Below are 19,055 nucleotides of genomic sequence, written 5' to 3'. Positions count from 1 at the left end.
ATGTTTTAAAAATTCTAAGTCTATAATAACTACAAAAAGTAGAAAAGCAATATGCCTTAATTTGACTAAATTCTATTAGGGGATGACAGTGGCATTTGTGATACGTAAGACACCTATAAAATAATGTTGAAAACATTACAAAATAAATTTTATATGTTTTCCTCATTACAACATAATGGACTTACGATTTTGAACAGAGAGAATGAGTCCATTAGCCCTCTACCTAAGTTTATTTAAATTAGTAACATTTAAAAAAAATCTGAAAATAGATACAGAGTTAGATAAAAGTTTCTTAAAGTGTCAATAACAAACCATATAAAATTAAGCTTGCAAGTAGATTTTAAAGAGAGAACAAAAGTAAATGGTGAAAGTGTTATAAGAAAATGAGAGATTGTTAACATTTGGGGAATGCCTTTTAAAGCAAACGCATATCTCAGAAGTTATAAATTATGACATATTTGATTTCATGAAATTTTAAAATTTATTTTAATCAAAGGCTCATTCCCCAGACCAACTACTTTTAAGTATCTTAGGTGCTTTTCCTGTTACTTATCCTCATGTATCTATATTATATGTTTTTCCTACTATTCTTTTTATATTGTCTCTTGAGAACTCATTATTGGATCAAGACTAAACTCTTACATCACCACAACTTCAACCACTCTTTACCTATCTCATCATGCCAATATAGTTTATGCCAAACTTTGCGTCAAATAGAGATACATTTTTAAGGAGAATGTTAAGATTATTTACTGCAGAGTCCAGTGGTGTACTATAACGAAGTGTTCTGTCTGAACCTGTTCCTTTTTCTTAAATATTTAATCATTGCCTAGTTTTATTTACTTGTGTAATTTTCAATGTACCCATCTTTAATTTTTTTCCTGCAGACTACCTTTATTATTACTCAATAAGTTAATTTCAAGTGAACAGTGATATCTGATAAACTAATAGGGAGTGATTCCTATTTAAGCACAGCTCTGTCATCTTGGAATTTCCATTTCCCAACATTCTTAAATTCGCTGTCTTTATCTTTTGTGCTTCATCACACATTATAGTATATTACTCATAATTTAATAAAAAAGGCATCAAGGTAAAATATTTAATCCTTTAAGCTTTTTCTTATTCTCTTTTTTAAATATCATCTTTGTTTTATGGATGCATTGTCCTTTTGGACCTTTCTGAAGATAATAGGTAAATACTTACTTTTATTTTATTCTCTTTTTCTTTTTTCCTCCTAATTACAATTTTCTTGCTTGTTGGTTTCAATCTTTGCTATTCTGAAGTTTCTATCTTCACCCAGGACTGGTAGGTGCCCCTGGGTGAATCTCTGCTTTCTCTGAGGCTCTCACCTCCTGCTTGCTGTATTTCCAGGCCCTTTTCTTTAGTGGAATGTAAGAGACTTTTTTCCAGAAACTTTTGGCTTAATTGGTTAGCCTCCCAAACAGCCTCAGAATTCACAAATGTCTAGAGAAAGCTGGCCTTCAACTCTTGGATTCGTCATTCCAGCCACTTGTGGCCCCTAAAAGCATTGTTTGTTTCCTGCCCCATCACAGTCCCCCCAGCAGCTGTTCTCTGCCTGAGCTAAGCCATCAGAACTGGCATACTCTCCCGGGAAATAAAATAATAAAAAACAACCAGGGGTCATCAGCTCACATCCAAATATTTCTCGCCTCTCTGAAGTTTTTAGTCCATCTAGTTCTGTTGTCTGCACATTTCAGATGACTTTAAAATTATGATTTTTGAAATCTGGCCATTTTCTTTTTAATTGTTGGCAGTAGGATTGGCCTGGGGTGATCTATTATCTGTTATTTTGAAGCAGAGGTCCCATCAATTAAATTAAAAATTTTATCATTATGTGACTTTTTAAGTTACAAAATGTAATTTTTATAGTCTGATTCATCCCCATGGGATTATTCTGTCTACTGGTCAAAGTACTATTCTAGATCATCATTTTGGATTTAATTTTTCTGTCCCTCAGTAGCTATACATTTGAGGATGTTAGAGTCCCTCAGCTGGAGCACATCCCATGGACGTGGAATGCCCCACAGTTTGCGCTCTTACTGTGACAGGGAGATACTGGAGGACTCACACTGGTGAGTGGCAGGAGAAAGCTCTTCTGCTCTCAGGCCCCTATATACTCACATGCATCTCACTCCCAACCCAGAGACTTTGAGACCATTCTCCAATGCGCTTCTCCAAAAATTCACCAGACCCTCTGGATCAGATTAGAAGGGCCCTTTAGGAATAAGCCACAGTAAGGCACACAGTTTCCACTAAGGGATCCCTAGGGGCTGAGCTAGGACCTTCCGGGACCGAAAACCCCTCAGGAAGGCAAGGCTGCATTTGTTTTCCAACTGCATCTACCCAGTTCCATCAACCATGTGATCCCACACAGCTGTTCACTCCCATGATTCTAGTAGAAATCAAAACATAAGAAGCATCCTCTAGGGGCTGCACATCTGGGTCCACAATTCTGTATTTTTACAGAGAGCAGTGAGGGAGGGTCTGGAGAAGAAAAGCAGGTGCAGGTCAGGCATAAGGACCCAGCACTTGGTCTGTGCTCAAATTGCCATCTTTCGTCTTCCCAGATTCACTCTTGTGCCTCTTTTATACAGAATATAAGTGGGTGTTACTTTAAGTCAATGTTTCATCATGTGTAAAAGCTTTTAAAATATTAACAAAAATGTCATAAATTAAAAATTAGCATGTTTTCTTTATTGCTTTTGCATGCCTGAGATTGTCTATGCATTCTGTATTTTCCTACAGGGACTATGCTGTGCAGTACTACTTTTATGTTTTCTTCTCTGTACTTGGTTTGGGAGTTAAATATCTTGATTTTGTTTCTATGAAAAGTCATTTAAGTTTATTTTTAAAATCTTGAACCTCTTGATTACATCTCTGTAATTAAAGTGAATAATAAAATTACATTTTAAATATTCCCTACATGAAGAATTGTTTATCTTAATATTTGCCTTTGTTCTTCCTGTCCTTCTAGAAATTACATGAGTAAAAATACATAAACTGGAGCTATAAATTTATAGTTTTATTAAATAAGTTTTATTTACCCTGATTTTCCATTTGTAACTGTTATGCTTTAGATTTAAATCCATGACCCATCATTATTTACGTTTGTAGTCAACCTACACCACACTTTCCATATTGCTGAATCCCTAAATTTATATCACTTTTCAGGTGATTGAGGTCTGTTTGTGTGCGGGGGACAGTTCCTTGGGTACTTCATCTTTTCCATCCAGCCAAACAAAGTCATAACTTCATATGCTGATACATTTAAACTTACAATAAAGGTCATGCTCCCAATTCATATTTATTAACTTGTTGAGCATGGATTAGACCCAGATTCATATTTTCTTTGTTGACCATACTTTTAAGATTTTTTGGTATTTGCATTTTTTAAATGAAACCATATTTAAGTATTTTTATTTGTACTCTTGCTTAGTTATAAAGTTTGACAGTTTGATCTAGTTCTTGCTATTACTGACCTCTTTATTTTGGTTCCTCACTCAGTAATCCGGGATATACATTTCAGTAATTTTGTCCCAGAACAATAAGCAGCTCCTGTTGCTTTCACACATGAGGAACAACTTGGATTGCTTATAATTCTAGATTCACAAAATATTGCCATCAGTAGACACTGTTGTACTATATTGGTGTTATAGAAGAGATATCTGTCATCAATTTAATGCTTGCCTCTTGAAAGTATACTATTTTTCCTACAAAAGTACTAAAATTAGTCTTATTCTTTCACTTTGAATGTGAAGACACTATTCCAAAGTAAATACATAGTTAATAATTAGATGTAATTGTTTTTATTGAAGTATAGTCGATTTAAGTTAGATGTAAGTGTGAAGAGTACATTTAATCTATATGTTCACGGCTTTAAATTTCAGTTAAGAGTTTAGATGCAGTATTATTTCTTAGGTGTTATTTTTCTGTTTTCTTTCCACCTCAGGATCATCAATTATTCCTTCAGCAATGTCAATAGATGTTTGCTTTGCCTTTTTTTTTTTTTAACTGTATCAATTACATTCTCTCCGTGCATTTTAAACTCTTAGGTAATTTCTCCCTCTGAATTCTGAGAGGGATTCTCAAATTTGTTAAATTTTCATTGCTGCTAGTACTCTGCATTCAAGACAATTTTAAGATCTGTTTTATGGGTTTCCTTTTGTCTTTCTCTTATGTTAGACAGCTCTTTTTTCATGGTAGTCATTAACTAAGCATAGCTTCTCTCTATGTCTCATGCTTCCATCATAAAGGCCATTTCTCATTACATCTTGTAGGAGATGCCCAACAGAATTAAACACACACACGATTTCAAATTTAAGGTTTCTTTGAATGTTTCCTTTATTTTTACTTCTAACAATACTATTTCCTTTCCTTTTTTAATATAATATTTTTTCTTGGATAAAATGTCCTGGCTGTTCACTTTTTTTCTGTTAAGTGTTTTGTATACTTAATTTTTCTTATATGAGGAGATACTTATTCAGGTCAAAGCACCTACATTATTATCAATTCATTTTCTAAAAGCTTTGTAGCTTTCATAATATGTGGATAGAGAAAACATCACCAGCTCAAACTTATCACAGAATGAGTTACCTTGACAATGTAGACAGTGAGTCATAGGGACTAAGGGTAAGAATAAAATTTGTTCCAGCTGTTGGTTTTTAAGCAATAAGATCTAGAGCAATTTGGTAGTACCGTGTTAGTCATAGTTGAAATGCTCTGACACCTTACTTTTAAAATACCTATTAAACATTGCAAAATCTTAAACATTTCAGCAGCACTGGAAAAGAGTATACTGTAACTTTTTGGCACGGAGAGAAAATAGGGTTTATGTCGAGAAGTGGCAGGACCCGAGTGCCCAGCCCAAGCACCATCTAGGTTTTTGGTTTCCTTCTCTGTTGTTCTGTCTCACACACGTCCCTGCTTACTCTGACTGCTTTCTGTCCTAATTTTCATTTTTCTTCACTCTTTGTAACAGAAGAGCGTGCCTCATTTAGCTTGGCAACTCTTCTGTCGTCACATGAATGCCTTCCACTCCTCACCCTACTCTCTATCCTTTTCTGCCAGAATAATTCTCTCCTCCTGTTTTGACAGGAACTCTTGGCAGGGAAGCAAAAGACTATGAATGACTTGAGGATATGTGGCATAATTAGTTGATTCAGTCCCTATGTGTTTAAGGTTTTCTACTTGGCTGTCATTGTGGTATGTTTTATACCACAACAGCTATACTATCGTATCATAGTCCCAGTTGGTACTTGAAGTCTCTCGCAGTCATCAATGTCTAATGTTATTCAAAAGAGTCAACTGCTGACATGTTTTTTTCAATGGTTTATGGTCTAGTATTGCACTGGGATTACTGTCGGTCAATTAAATGTTACTTGGGATTTAAGGCAGTGCATTGTCAATACCAAATAATTCACAGTAAAACAGCGTACTAAATTACCTTAATAACAGATACAGCAAATTGTTTAATGTACAGCATAAGCTCTTATTTCTAGGACTTTCCCTGTGGCATCCACAGTGGATTAGATCAGCAGATTAGCATTCCTAAAGAATATTAAGAGTTTTCTGAAAAGGAGCTGACCAGAAAAATACCTATTTTCTCTTCTTCTCATTTTCAGTATTAAAAATTAATGTATGGCACTGTGCCACAGAAATACAATGTGAGCCAGATACGAGCTACATTTAAAAAAGGAAAAAGGAGTTTCTGAAATTAACTATAATACTATGTTTTACTTGTAGCCTAACATATCCAGCATATCAGCATTATCAATGTACAATATAAAAATGAGTTAAACAAATGGAAAGATATTCCATAATCATGGATTAGAAGAAGTGTTAAAATATCCATACTGCTCAAAGCAATCTACAGTCAATGCAAATCTCTATCAAAATTCCAGTGACGTTTTCCACAGAAATACACCCTGAAAAACTAAAATTTGTATGGAACCACAAAAGACCTTGAATAGCCAAAATAATCTTGAGAAAGAAGAACCAAGCTGGAGGCATCACACTCTCTGATTTCAAATTGTATTATAAAGTTATAGTAAGCAAATCGTTATGGTTTTGACATAAAAACAGACACATAGGTCAATGGAACTGAATACAGAGCCCAGAAATAGACCTACACATATATGGTCAATTAAGTTACAACAGAAAAGCCAAGAATATATGTTGGGAAAAGAACAGTCCCTTCAGTAGATGGTGTTGGGAAAACTGGAAAGTCACATGCAAAAGAATGCAACTGGACCACTATCTTACACCATACACAAAAAATTAACTCAAAATGGATGAAAGACTTGAATGTAAGATCTGAAACCATAAAACTCTTAGAAGAAAACATAGGCAGTAAGTTCCTTGACATTGCTCTTGGCAATGATTTTTTGGATCTGACACCAAAAGCAAAGGTAACACAAGCAAAAATAAACAACTGAGATGACATCAAACTAAAAACTTCTGCACAGCAAAGGAAACCATCAACAAAATATCAATAAAAAGGCAACCTCTGAATGGGAGAAGATATTAGCAAATCATTAATCTGTTAAGGGGTAGTAACCAAAACATATAAATAACTCATAAAACTCTATAGCGAAAAGCCGAACAATCCAATTAAAAAATGGGCAGAGGATCTGAATAGACATTTTCTCCAAAGAAGACATACAGATGGCCAACAGGTACATGAAAAAATATTCCACATAGCTAATCATCAGGGAAATGCAAATCAAAACCACAGTGACGTATCACCTCAAACCTGTTAGAGCAGCTATGATCAAAAAGACAAGAAACATCAAATGCCAGGAAGGATGTGGAGAAAAGGGAACCCTGTGCACTGTTGGTAGGATGTAAATTGGTGCAGCCACTATGGAAAACAGTACGAGGTTCCTCAAAAAATTAAAAACAGAACTACCATATGATCCAGCAATCCACTACTAGTTATTTATCTGAAGAAAATGAAGATAGTAACAAGAAAATGTCTGCACCCTCATGTTTATTGCAACATTATTTTCAATAGCCAAGACATGGATACAGCCTAAGTGTCCATCAACGGATAAATGAATAAAGAAAATGTGGTATATATAAATATACACTGGAATATTATTTAGCCATAAAAAAAGATCTTGCCATTTTGGACCTTGCCATATTGGACCTTGCGCTCAAGGTCCAATACAGATGGGCCTTAAGGGCATTATGCCACATAAGTCAGAGAATGACAAAAACCATATAATCTTACTTAAATATGGATCTAAACAAACAAATGAAGCTCACAGATACTGAGGACAGATTGGTGGTTGCCAGATGCAAAGGGTGAGAGCAGGCGGTCAAATGGGTTAAGGGGGGTCAAAAGGTACAAACTTCCAGTTATAAAATAAGTCATGGGGATGTAGTGTGCAGCATGATGACTATAGTTAATAACACTGTATTGAATTTTTTTTTTTTTTTGACCATGCCACACGGCATGCAGGATCTCAGTTCCCAACCAGGGATCAAACCCGCGGCTCCTGCAATGGAAGCATGGAGTCCAAACTCCTGGATCGCCAGGGAAGTCCTGTACTGAATATTTAAAGTTGCTAAGAGAGTTTTCATCAAAAGAAAAAAATGATAACTATATGTGTTAATGGATGTTAACTAGACTTACTGTGGTGATCACTTTATAATATGCACAAATATTGAATCATTATGCTCTACACATGAAACTAATACGTCAATTATACCTTAATAAAAAAGGGTATTTGCAAGTTTTTTATATTTATTTTATACTTAGAGCAACACATCTCTATTTGTACTACCACATTACTTTTGCTTGATAGCCAAATGGGGTTAGTGGCTACCACTTTGGAAAGTGCAGAAGCAAGCTGTGAGGCAGAGTGTTTGAATTCTTTGTTTCTAGAAGTCATAATAAATATTTGAGAAAAAGCAAAATTTATTTTTGTACTAATTCTATATATTCCAAATAAGGTTATTTAAACATTACAATTTAAAAGAGAGAAAAGCAAAAAGCAGTATCTATCCTAGATAAACTAAATTAACTAAATGATTTTCTGAATTACTATAGTACTTCTAAGCATTCGTAATAGGAAAACACACACACACATTTTAAAATCTCATATAGATGTAATTAATTCTAATTATAATTGAGGAAGTCATAGCTACCACTTACTGGCCACTCTACTGAGCCAGTGAACCAGTGTCTTTACATGAATAATAATCTTTACATGTTAATAATCTTTGGAACATCTTAAAAATAATTGTTTAATGAATGCATTTATGAAAAATATTGTGTATGCCTCCTTTTATGTTTTAATTATGTGGAATAGAAGTCTCTGGGTCAATAATTATTGAGCATAATTGAAATATGTCTTTGGATATCATGTTATTATAGGTTTTTCCCTTATTTTCTGTTGACAATGTATTTTCACCAATACTAAATGGATGTCATCAAGACAAAGTGAAAATATATTTTCTCTGTTCAACTGTTGTGATTTAACTGAACTTTGCCTCATTTAAGGACTGAAGGAGTGAGATGAAGACCCACAATCTGACTTTCTGATCCTTCATGGCTGGGACTACCTTTTTAAATTTTATGTTCCTTAATTATTATTATTTTTGGCTTCCATCTGGACAACTTACAATGGTCGTTTTCTACCCCAAGCCACAAGTTACAAACATCTGCCATTGTTTTGCCAGTTTGTCTATAGTGCCTTTCCTCCAAAATGTGGGCATATAAATACATTTTTAGAGCTTACTTATATGTCTATTGAAAATATCAGTCCTAACACTGTTCTAATTGTTTGATTGTGACCAGTGAATTTCTGGAATGTCTGTTTTCTGAAAAACAGAAATACATTGTGTGGAAAAGGAAGTTATGCACGTCAATAGCATTTTACAGTACATTGCTTGCAAATACTTATTTAAATGCAGAATTATCATTTAAATTATGAGTTACTAAAATTTAAGTGTATTTTCCATTTCATCATTTTATTGCATACCCCTCCAATACTGTAAGAACAGTGTATAATGTTCATACAGTATAAGCTATCTCAGTAAGTTTGTTGTTTGTAAGCTACCCAGTCCGTGGTATTTTGTTATGGCAGCCTCAACAGACTGACACTGCTGGTGCTTGCTGTTAATTCATTTTAGCACAGGTGTATTTTAACTTATACCCACATCAGAGCAGAGCTCTTACTACTAAGGCATGTAGGGAATAGTGTTTCTGGTGTCTCAACTGCAAAGCTTATGTGTATATCAAGTTTTCTCCATTACAACTGGGAAGGAACCTCAACATTGCCCCAGTATTGGGAGACCTCTCAAGCTCCTAGCTTCTCAGTATCTGTTCTCCGCGGAACCTTCTGGAATCGTGTCTTGCACATGGTCAGCTTAGGACCTGTCAAAGGACCTAGGGCATATTCTATGCAGATGTTTGGAATGCTTCTCTCTCCTTTTCTCCTGATTTATTACCATCTAAATCCCATCCACTTCCAGAGCCCCAGACTCTGATCTCTGTCTCCTCCATTCACTGAGACCAGTGCTCTCTGTCTGCCTCTATTTTTCGGTGCAACATTTAAAAAAATGTCCCCAGTGAGAAATGCAGGTTTAATGTGGATCCCACTTCATATGCTTCCCTTCTATTAACGTTCATAGCGTAGTCTATTGCTTTCAAACGTGTTTTATACATTTTGCACCATTTTTATAATTGTTTACAGCAGTTGAATAAGTTTGATACCAGTTATTTTGTCCTGCTCAGAAACTAATTAGTTCTTCATATCTACTTCAGCCACTCCCTAAAAATCAGAAAATTTGATTAAATTTTTTTAACATCTTTCTTGGAGTATAATTGCTTTACAATAGAGTGTTAGTTTCTATTGTATAACAGTGAATCAGTTACACATATACATATATCCCCATATCTTTTCTCTCTTGCATCTCCCCCCTCCCACCCTCCATATCCCACCCCTTTAGGTGGTCAGAAAGCACTGAGCTGATCTCCCTGTACTATGCAGCTGCTTCCCACTAGCTACCTGTTTTATATTTGGTAGTATATATATGTCCATGCCACTCTCTCACTTCATCCCAGCTTACCCTTCCCCCTCCCCGTGTCCTCAAGTTCATTCTCTATATCTTTATTCCTGTCCTGCCCCTAGGTTCTTCAGAACCATTTTTTTCCTTTTAGATTCCATATATATGTGTTAGCATACAGTATTTATTTTCCTCTTTCTGACTTACTTCACTCTGTATGACAGACTCCAGGTCCATCAACCTCACTACAAATAACTCAATTTCGTTTCTTTTTATCACTGAGTAATATTCCACTGTATATATGTGTCACATCTTCTTTATCCATTCATCTGTCAATGGACACAGGTTGCTTCCATGTCCTGGTTATTGTAAATAGAGCTGCAATGAACACTGTGGTACATGACTCGTTTTGAATTATGGTTTTCTCAGGGTATATGCCCAGTAGTGGGATTGCTGGGTCATATGGTAATTTTATTTTTAGTTTTTTAAGGAACCTCCATACTGTTCTCCATAGTGGCTACATCAATTTATATTCCCACCAACAGTGCAAGAGGGTTTCCTTTTCTCCACACCCTCTCCAGCATTTATTGTTTCTAGATTTTTTGATGATGGCCATTCTGACTGGTGTGAAGTGATACCTCATTGTAGTTTTGATTTGCATTTCTCTAATGATTAGTGATGTTGAGCATCCTTTCATGTGTTTGTTAGCAATCTGTATATCTTCTTTGCAGAAATGTCTGTTTAGGTTTTCTGCCCATTTTTGGATTGGGTTCTTTGTTTTTTTGATATTGAGCTGCATCAGCTGCTTGTATATTTTGGAGATTAATCCTTTGTCAGTTGCTTCGTTTGCAAATATTTTCTCCCATTCTGAGAGTTGTCTTTTTGTGTTTTTTATGGTTTCCTTGGCTGTGCAAAAGCTTTTAAGTTTCATTACGTCCCATTTGTTTTTTGTTTTTTTTTAAATTTCCATTTCTCTAGGAGGTGGGTCAAAAAGGATCTTGCTGTGATTTATGTCAGAGAGTGATCTGCCTATGTTTTCCTCTAAGAGTTTCACAGTGTCTGGCCTTACATTTATATCTTTAATCCATTTTTTATTTTTGTGTATGGTATTAGGGGGTGTTCTAATTTCAATCTTTTACATGTAGCTGTCCAGTTTTCCCAGCACCACTTATTGAAGAGGCTGTTTGTGTGTACTACAAGAAATTTTGAATGTCAGTCAAAATTAAATATAGATTAAAAATGAATTTATGGAAAGAAAGAAGTCTTTTAGCTAACATTAAAAAGGATAAGTCAAAATTTTTAAATATAGTGTTCATATCTGCCCATTCTTATTGTCAAAAAAAGAAATGAAAATGTTTTTGTGTATGTATGCATTACAGTAAATAGAGTAACTGTTTTGAATGAGAAGACTTATATGTAACATAGAAAATCTACTTAACCACTCAGTATGTGTGTGTGTGTGGTTTAGAAGCATATCTATACTCCATGTCACAGAATTGTAATATGATCAAATGAGAAAATACATTTGAAAGCATTTTCAAAGTTTTTAAATGAAATGTTCTAATACTGCCCACTGTAATCATAAATAATTTTAAAGAACTGGTATACATTTTTAAAAATAAGTAAAATGAAACACTAGTCACAGACACAGTTGTTTGCTTTTATATGCATGAAGTAATTTGCAAAATTGAATTATTTTGTTACTTTGGCCCCTGTTTCTGAATCATTTTTATCACCACTATTCTTTGGGATGTAGAGATTTGCTTACAGAGTGACCCACTTTCTCCTAGCTCTTCTTTGGGACTATATTAGACCCTTCTAAAATTGGAAGGGTCACTCAGATATCACTACACAAGTTATTGTTTCAGCACAATAAATTACATTTTCCAAATTGCTGCCAATGGATCATCATTAATCTGGGAAAATGGGAAGTGTTTGGTGGTCTAATTACATATCTGATCCTTTTAAGATTCTGGGTGAATAAAAATATAAACTATATGTGATATATGGGTGTTTTAGTTATCAAACTAAAATCTAATAGCACAAATCATTTATACATTCATATGTAAAATCCTGACATGAGAATATGTAAGCAATCCTTTTCAAGATGATGTGGTAAGATTACGCATTGATTGTACTTTCTACTCTAAACATAGCAGTAAGCAATAAGACCTGTTTTTAAGAAGTCGTTAAGAAACCTAGGCATGTTTAGGGGTACAAATAAAACATTCCATCGGCCAGAAACAACACAGAAACCCAAAACAGCAGTGTAGCTGCAGGCAAGAGTTTGCTTGTATCTGGATCCAAATGTGGGCCATGATGACTGGGAGTATGACTCAGAGGGGCAAGAACCAAACTCACCCCTTATAAAACAGAGTGGAGGGAGAGAGAAAGGAAAAACATTCATGACAACCGAAGAATCCCCCAAATTTCTCGTATCAAAAGCCTGTTACCAAAATTAATCAAGAAAAAGGAGGAAACATCCAACTAACTTAAAGATTGAAAAACAGAATATAACTACAGTTATAGTTGACATTTACAAAATACAACTAAAGATTCTGAAAAACCTTAATACATTAAAATTATAAATTGAGATATTTCAAATTTTCTGGAAAATAATTTCCAGTACTCCATCAAAAGTAAAAAAGAAACCTGATAGAGTAATTATTATTATTAAATACTTTGCTCATGCATCAAATTTCTTATTCCTCCTTGAAACAAATAAACCAAGTTTTACAGCTGATTTTTATAGGTGAGTTTTATCAAAACTGTAAGAAACAGATAAAAAATGTTTTAGAGAAATTCAAGAGTGTATTTCCTAACCTATGTTATGAGACAGAAAATTATTGAAACAAACTTGATGAAAATAGTATAAGTGAATTATAGATTTATCTATGATTATGGGTGAAAAAATTCTAGCTGATAATCTTGGCAAATGGAATATACAAGGGTTATAAAATATTCATCATGACCATATCGTGTTTATTCTTAGAATTCAAGGTTCTCTATGAAAAATGTATTAACGTATTCCACCACTCCAATTGAGAAAAATGGGATTATTACATAAAATAAAATCATTAAAAAATATTAACCCATATTCATGGTTAAAACTAATATAAAAGAAGTTCCACTATCCACTTAGGATTTCTACTTTAAAGTATCAAACCTTGTTCCTCACAGGGAATCGTTTAACCTCCCGAGTTCAGAAACAAACAAAAAAACCCAAAACTAACCAGTAAATCTGCTATTCAATGTTGTACCACAGTAGGTCATAAATAAGCAAGAAAAAAATGGTGTAAATACTGGAAAAAAGAGTCAATTTTTCTGTTTTATACAGATGAAATACACATCCAAGGTACAGACCAGTTGTATAAAAAGTTAAACAACTTTTCTTGATAAAAGTTCAACAATCTAAAAACATAAGAAAAAAGTTCCAATAATAATCCAAAATTTATGAACCAATAATTTAAAAGATGTCTTTGAATAAATCAAAACAACTTCTCCTTTTGAGAAGTTTCCAAAATTTTTTTAGGTGCTGAACAGGGCCCTGAATAAATAAGGAGCTCTATTACATCCATAGATAATATGTTATAATAATGATGCCGTTTCTCTCCAGACTAATCTTTAAGTTTATGCATTTCCAATCAGAATATCAACAGAAATCTGCATGGAACTTGTCAAATTGTACTGATGTTCACATTGAAGAGAGTAAAGTTTCAAGAATAGCTATTTCTGACAGCAAATAAAAAAAGAGGTGCCTTCAATCATCATCAGATATTAATAATCACTTAAAGCTATGATAAGGTAATGGATGTTGGTTTCATAGATATTATGACATGTTTACTGACCTTGTGAAAAATTGTATAGCAAGCAAGTAGAATGTGTTCAACTTATTCATAGATAAACATTGTCTGAATAGTATTTCCTATTAAAGTCAAATATATCATAAGAATGTCCATAACATTTTCCTAGGAACATTTCTTTTAGCTATCTTAGAAATCACAAATTTAAAAACAAGATCAGGTGGTGGTGTTATGTCTTCTGATAATTTATATTACTTTAAAAATGGGGGCTTCCCTGGTGGCGCAGTGGTTGAGAGTCCGCCCGCTGATGCAGGGGACACGGGTTCGTGCCCCGGTCCGGGAAGATCCCACATGCCGCGGAGCGGCTAGGCCTGTGAGCCATGGCCGCTGAGCCTGCGCGTCCAGAGCCTGTGCTCCGCAACGGGATAGGCCACAACAGTGAGAGGCCCGCGTACCGCAAAAAAAAAAAAAAAAGAACTAACACAGTGAACATAACCAAATTCCAAAAGTCTTTTTTTTTTGTGGATGCAATGTTTTCAGTTTTGATAAAATAGTTATACATACATATATGTTATAGATAAATGGGGATGGATGGATGGATGGATAGATACACAGATACATAGATAGAAAGGTAGCTCCATGATTTCAAGGATATTGCTTGTCTCGCTCATTATTTTATAACAAACACTTAGAACAATGTCTGGAACACACAACATGTATAAGAAATATTTTCTTTGATAAAAAATCCTAGTTTCCCATTAAAGAAATAAATTATATACTGTTCTTAACTGTATCCCCTTTATTTAAAAACACTATCATGGCAGCTGGATTAGATAATTTTGTGATAAAAATACATAAAAAGTGGTCATTCTGTGTATTTCCAATTTGCAAAAGGTAATTTTTTTGGTGGGGAAACTGAATAAGACATTTTATGGAGTACAAACAAGGAAATGTTATCCTAATGTCAGTTTGCCAATTTTTCTAGACTTGTAAGTTAATGAATCTTTGAAACATATACTATTCGGGTTGAAAATGTAATAGTATCTACAAGACCTATAGAAATAGAAGCACAATTTCTGTTCTTTTGTTTCTGAGTCCAGAATCCAAATGCTGTTAGTAAAGCCTTATATTTAAGTTTTGGAGGCAAGGTGAATATTGTAATAGGAAAGCTTTGACATTTTAAAAGATGGAATTCCAAGATAGCAAACAAACATTCTAATTTTTCTTGGGGGTCGTGTATGTATGCATGTGCTTGCATTATTTACAAAAAAAATGAGCTGGTAATCACCTTACATATTTATTCGCATTTAATATTGATTTATATTGTTTCTCAATAGATTTTCTTCATCTTCCTCTTATTTTGGTTTAGAGAAGAAAAATTTCAATGTGAATGAACAAATCTGCTCTTTTCTATGTAGTTTATATATTTCTAAATCCTTTCTTATTTTCATGAATGAGATTATAAAATATGACACCATCCTGTGATTGTTTATTTTTTCATTGTACAGTGGGAAAAGGATATTGAAACCAAATTTCACCAACCTCATGAATGAAAAACCACATTTTACATTAAATCTTATCTAACTGCTATTTTATAGTACAGCTAAGTAACTCCCAATCACAGTTATAGTGGAGCTACACTTTTAAGAGAATTCTTAATGCAGCTACCTAGAACACTTTTAAATGTTCTGTTTTCAGACATATAGAAATATACACACACATGTGGTCATTACTTCTATTCTTTTAACATATAAAAGTTAAGTAGAATTTGGTGAAAATAACTGACTGAGAGGAAGTAAAAGATATAAACTTAACTAAAGATCTTTATGTATGTAGTATATATATAACTTAAGATGGATTAATATAATTTATCACTCATATTTTTGTCTTACATGGTATTCTGATTTACTTATATCCTCTAAATACTACTCTATATATTATCCTCATCTTTTTTTTTTTATAATATCTTAGTTCACTGCTAGATCTTTACATAGAAATATGCTTCAGAATGTGAAAGCAGGGCATTTTATCTGTTTAAGGGAATATCTCCCCATTTTTGTACCCACAGTGATTTCTAAAGACAAGAGAAATGGCCTTGATTTCAAGGGTAAGTGTCTAACTCTTCACAATGAAATATTGGCTATATTCCCTGTGCTGTATATTACATCCTTTTAACTTATTTTATACCTAGTACTTTGTACCTCTTAATCCCCTTCACCTATCTTGCCCACCCCTTGCACTCATTCTCATCTTTGGTTAACCACCAGTTTGTTCTCTATCTGTGAGTCTGTTTCTGTTTGTGATATTCATTTGTATTGTTTTTTAGATTCTACATAAAGTGAAAATATACACCATTTGTCTTTCTCTGTCTGACTTATTTCACTAAGCATACTATCCTCCAGATCCATCCATGTTGTCATAAATGGCAAAGTGTCATTCTTTTTATATGGTTGAGTAATACTCCATTGTGTGTGTGTGTGTGTGTGTGTATCACACCTTTATCCATTTATCTGTTGATGGACACTTAGGTTGCTTCCATATCTTGGCCATTGCAAATAATGCTGCTATGAACATTGGGGCACATATGTCTTTTTGAATTACTGTTTTCATTTTCTTTGGATAGATACCCAGAAATAGAATTGCTGGATTATCAAGGAAACACAAATCAGAACCACAATGAGATATCAACAAATACGTGTCAGAATGCCTACCGTCAAAAAGACAAGAAATAATAAGTGTTGGCAAGGATGTGGAGAAAAAGAAACCTAGTACACTGTTGCTGGGAATGTAAATTGGTGAAGCCCCCATGGAAAACAGTATGGAGTTTCCTCAAAAAAATAAAAAAAGGATTTTTTTTTTTTTTTTTTTGCTTTTTAAAACACAAACTTTTACATACCGACACCCAGCCCTACATTCCTTATTCCAGGATCACGTAAAAGTTTTTCCTCTTTAAAACAAATTTATCCCATTTGCTCTGATTTTCCCTAGCTTTTCTGGAGTCTAAATTTGGCCATGAAGCTTATTTTCTCTCTTCATAGATTTTCTAAGTTTCTTTTTGTACTGGCTTCTTCAATGCTGCCTAGAAAATGTATACTTAAGTCTTAGAATTATAAAACCCAAACTTTGCTAGACAGATATTGCCTTCTTCTACAATTTCATTTTTTTTTATCTTCCTTTCTTGCAAATCTCTTGGGCTAAATATTCTCTAGTTACTAATTACTGTGTCCAATTCCTCAATTACCGTTTATATTAATTTAATAAATGTTTCTGTAAGTCATCCTATGGGCTGAGCACTGCTTTAAGCAGCACTGTATTTTTAATACAGTATTGTACTTCAAGCACATTATATGTGTGTGTAACTCAATCCATCTGTTCTTAAATACCATGCAAACATTTATCTCTGATTATAAAAGTATGATTTGCTCATTCCAGAAAATCTTGGAAAACAGAAAAAAACATGTAAACACAAAAGTTATCCACAATCTCAAACGTCAGAAATACTGATAACATTTTGCTCGATTTTGCATAGTTTTGCAATTGTCTGTGTGTATGCATAGGTTCATTTTATGTACTTATAATGTGTGTATATATTTAGATGATCATAAGAGCTAAAAATTATATACTCTCTGTTATGCATTGTTCTAAGTAGAATTCACCCATCTAATCTCAACATCAACCATATATTTATTTTCACCATTTCACAAAGGAGGAAATTGAGGAAAAGGGAGGTTAAGTAATTTGCTTATTAACTGGCAAAACTGGGATTCATATTCAGGCAGCATGACTCTGGAGTCCAAACTCATATATATATAATGTCTATTCTACACAACCTCTCTCTGGGGACACACACACACACACACACACACACACACACACACACACACATACACACACACACTCTCTCACTCTCACTCTCTCTCTCTCTCTCTGTCTCATACATATGCTAAATATATACCTATATGTTAATTACATGATTATGTATACAGTATAACCACAATTATGATGTCTATGTGGATTTGACCCTGCTTTTTATTCAAAATTATGTTTTAAATATTTTGCTATTTAAAATTATTAAAACACCATTTTAATGGATTCACAATATTCTAACGTATGATTATATTATTTGAAGTTATTTTCTATTAAAATTTTTCTCCTTTCAGATCTTTAAATATTGTACATATTAATGCAATAAACATCTATGGATATAAATTTCTGCTCTAATTTTTCATTATTAAGAATACTCTAGAGACAGAGGAGACAGATACAGTCACTGATGTTTGGGTGTGTTAGTGAGTCAATATGTGTGTGGGGGGGTGGCAAGGCAGCCAAAAATAGATGCAAATGTGAATAAGATTCCATGCTGTTTTGACAGGAAGTGTCAGGATACTGTATAGACAGTAGTGTGAGAGTAGAAGCTACTTTATGGTTTCTATTATTTGTAATAATATAAAAATATCATAGCTAAGAACTATAGTTTGGCCAGGAAATCTAGAGGGCTTCTAAAAATTCCTTCCGGGGATCTTTGTTTGGAAAGGAAAAATGACCATCCATATGAATAATTTGATAGATGTAGACTATTCATTCAAATAATCCTAGCCTTACTGCTAATTTTGCTTTTTCTTCCACAAATCACTTGGCTTCACTGAAGGCCGAGGCCAAATTAGCTGCATATTATTCAACCTCTCTTGCTTTTAATGTAGTGAATTTCTTCCCTTTCATTTTCTTACTCTGTGCTTGGGTTTTTGGTAAAATATTCTACTGCTTTTCACTTTAAATCGTTTCAACACCATGGATAGTTTATGCACTTTGGTCTGACTCCAAGTCGTCACTGAAGTAAGATTGCCGGGGACGAGTAGACCTTGAGGCTAACCTGATTTTTGTGGCTCACTGCATCCTTATTTCTTCCCAGGCACTGCCTCAAGGCCAACTGGATTTGGAATGATGTACTTACATAATTCTGATTTAATTTTTCTTATGGGAAATTATGCAAGTTCAGGAGCCCTACACCCTTTTACTGAAATAATTATTTTCAAATTCCATGAGAGTGTTTTCACAATTCAAGGGAAGTAAAACATTCATTGCAAGACTAATGTCCACCACTAAAAACTTTTTTGAAAAGGGATGTTTAATTGTTTTCTTCACATGCTTCTTTTTTTGTAAAGGAAAATGGTGTTTATGTTCAGAATCATGAAGCAAGAAACTATTCCCGATTCTTAC

The 19,055-nt window shown here is 33.9% G+C and overlaps 1 protein-coding gene across 1 annotated transcript in view; it reads left to right on the top strand.

The window, feature by feature from the left end:
* CCDC102B (coiled-coil domain containing 102B) overlaps window positions 1-17,930 on the top strand; it is a 267,055-nt gene extending 249,125 nt beyond the window's left edge. Inside the window, exons 9-10 of the mRNA XM_060120835.1 lie at window positions 15,907-15,945; window positions 16,462-17,930. Coding sequence (XP_059976818.1) covers window positions 15,907-15,916 — 10 coding nt within the window. The 3' untranslated portion in view covers window positions 15,917-15,945; window positions 16,462-17,930. The remainder of the gene's footprint in view (window positions 1-15,906; window positions 15,946-16,461) is intronic.
* Window positions 17,931-19,055: the final 1,125 nt, after the last annotated feature.

This window comes from Lagenorhynchus albirostris, chromosome 14 (assembly GCF_949774975.1).
Source record: "Lagenorhynchus albirostris chromosome 14, mLagAlb1.1, whole genome shotgun sequence".
In the NCBI taxonomy this organism is placed as follows: Eukaryota; Metazoa; Chordata; class Mammalia; order Artiodactyla; family Delphinidae; genus Lagenorhynchus; species Lagenorhynchus albirostris.
The sequence above is the reverse complement of the archived record's forward strand: the minus strand, read 5'-3'. Positions and strand labels throughout refer to the sequence as shown.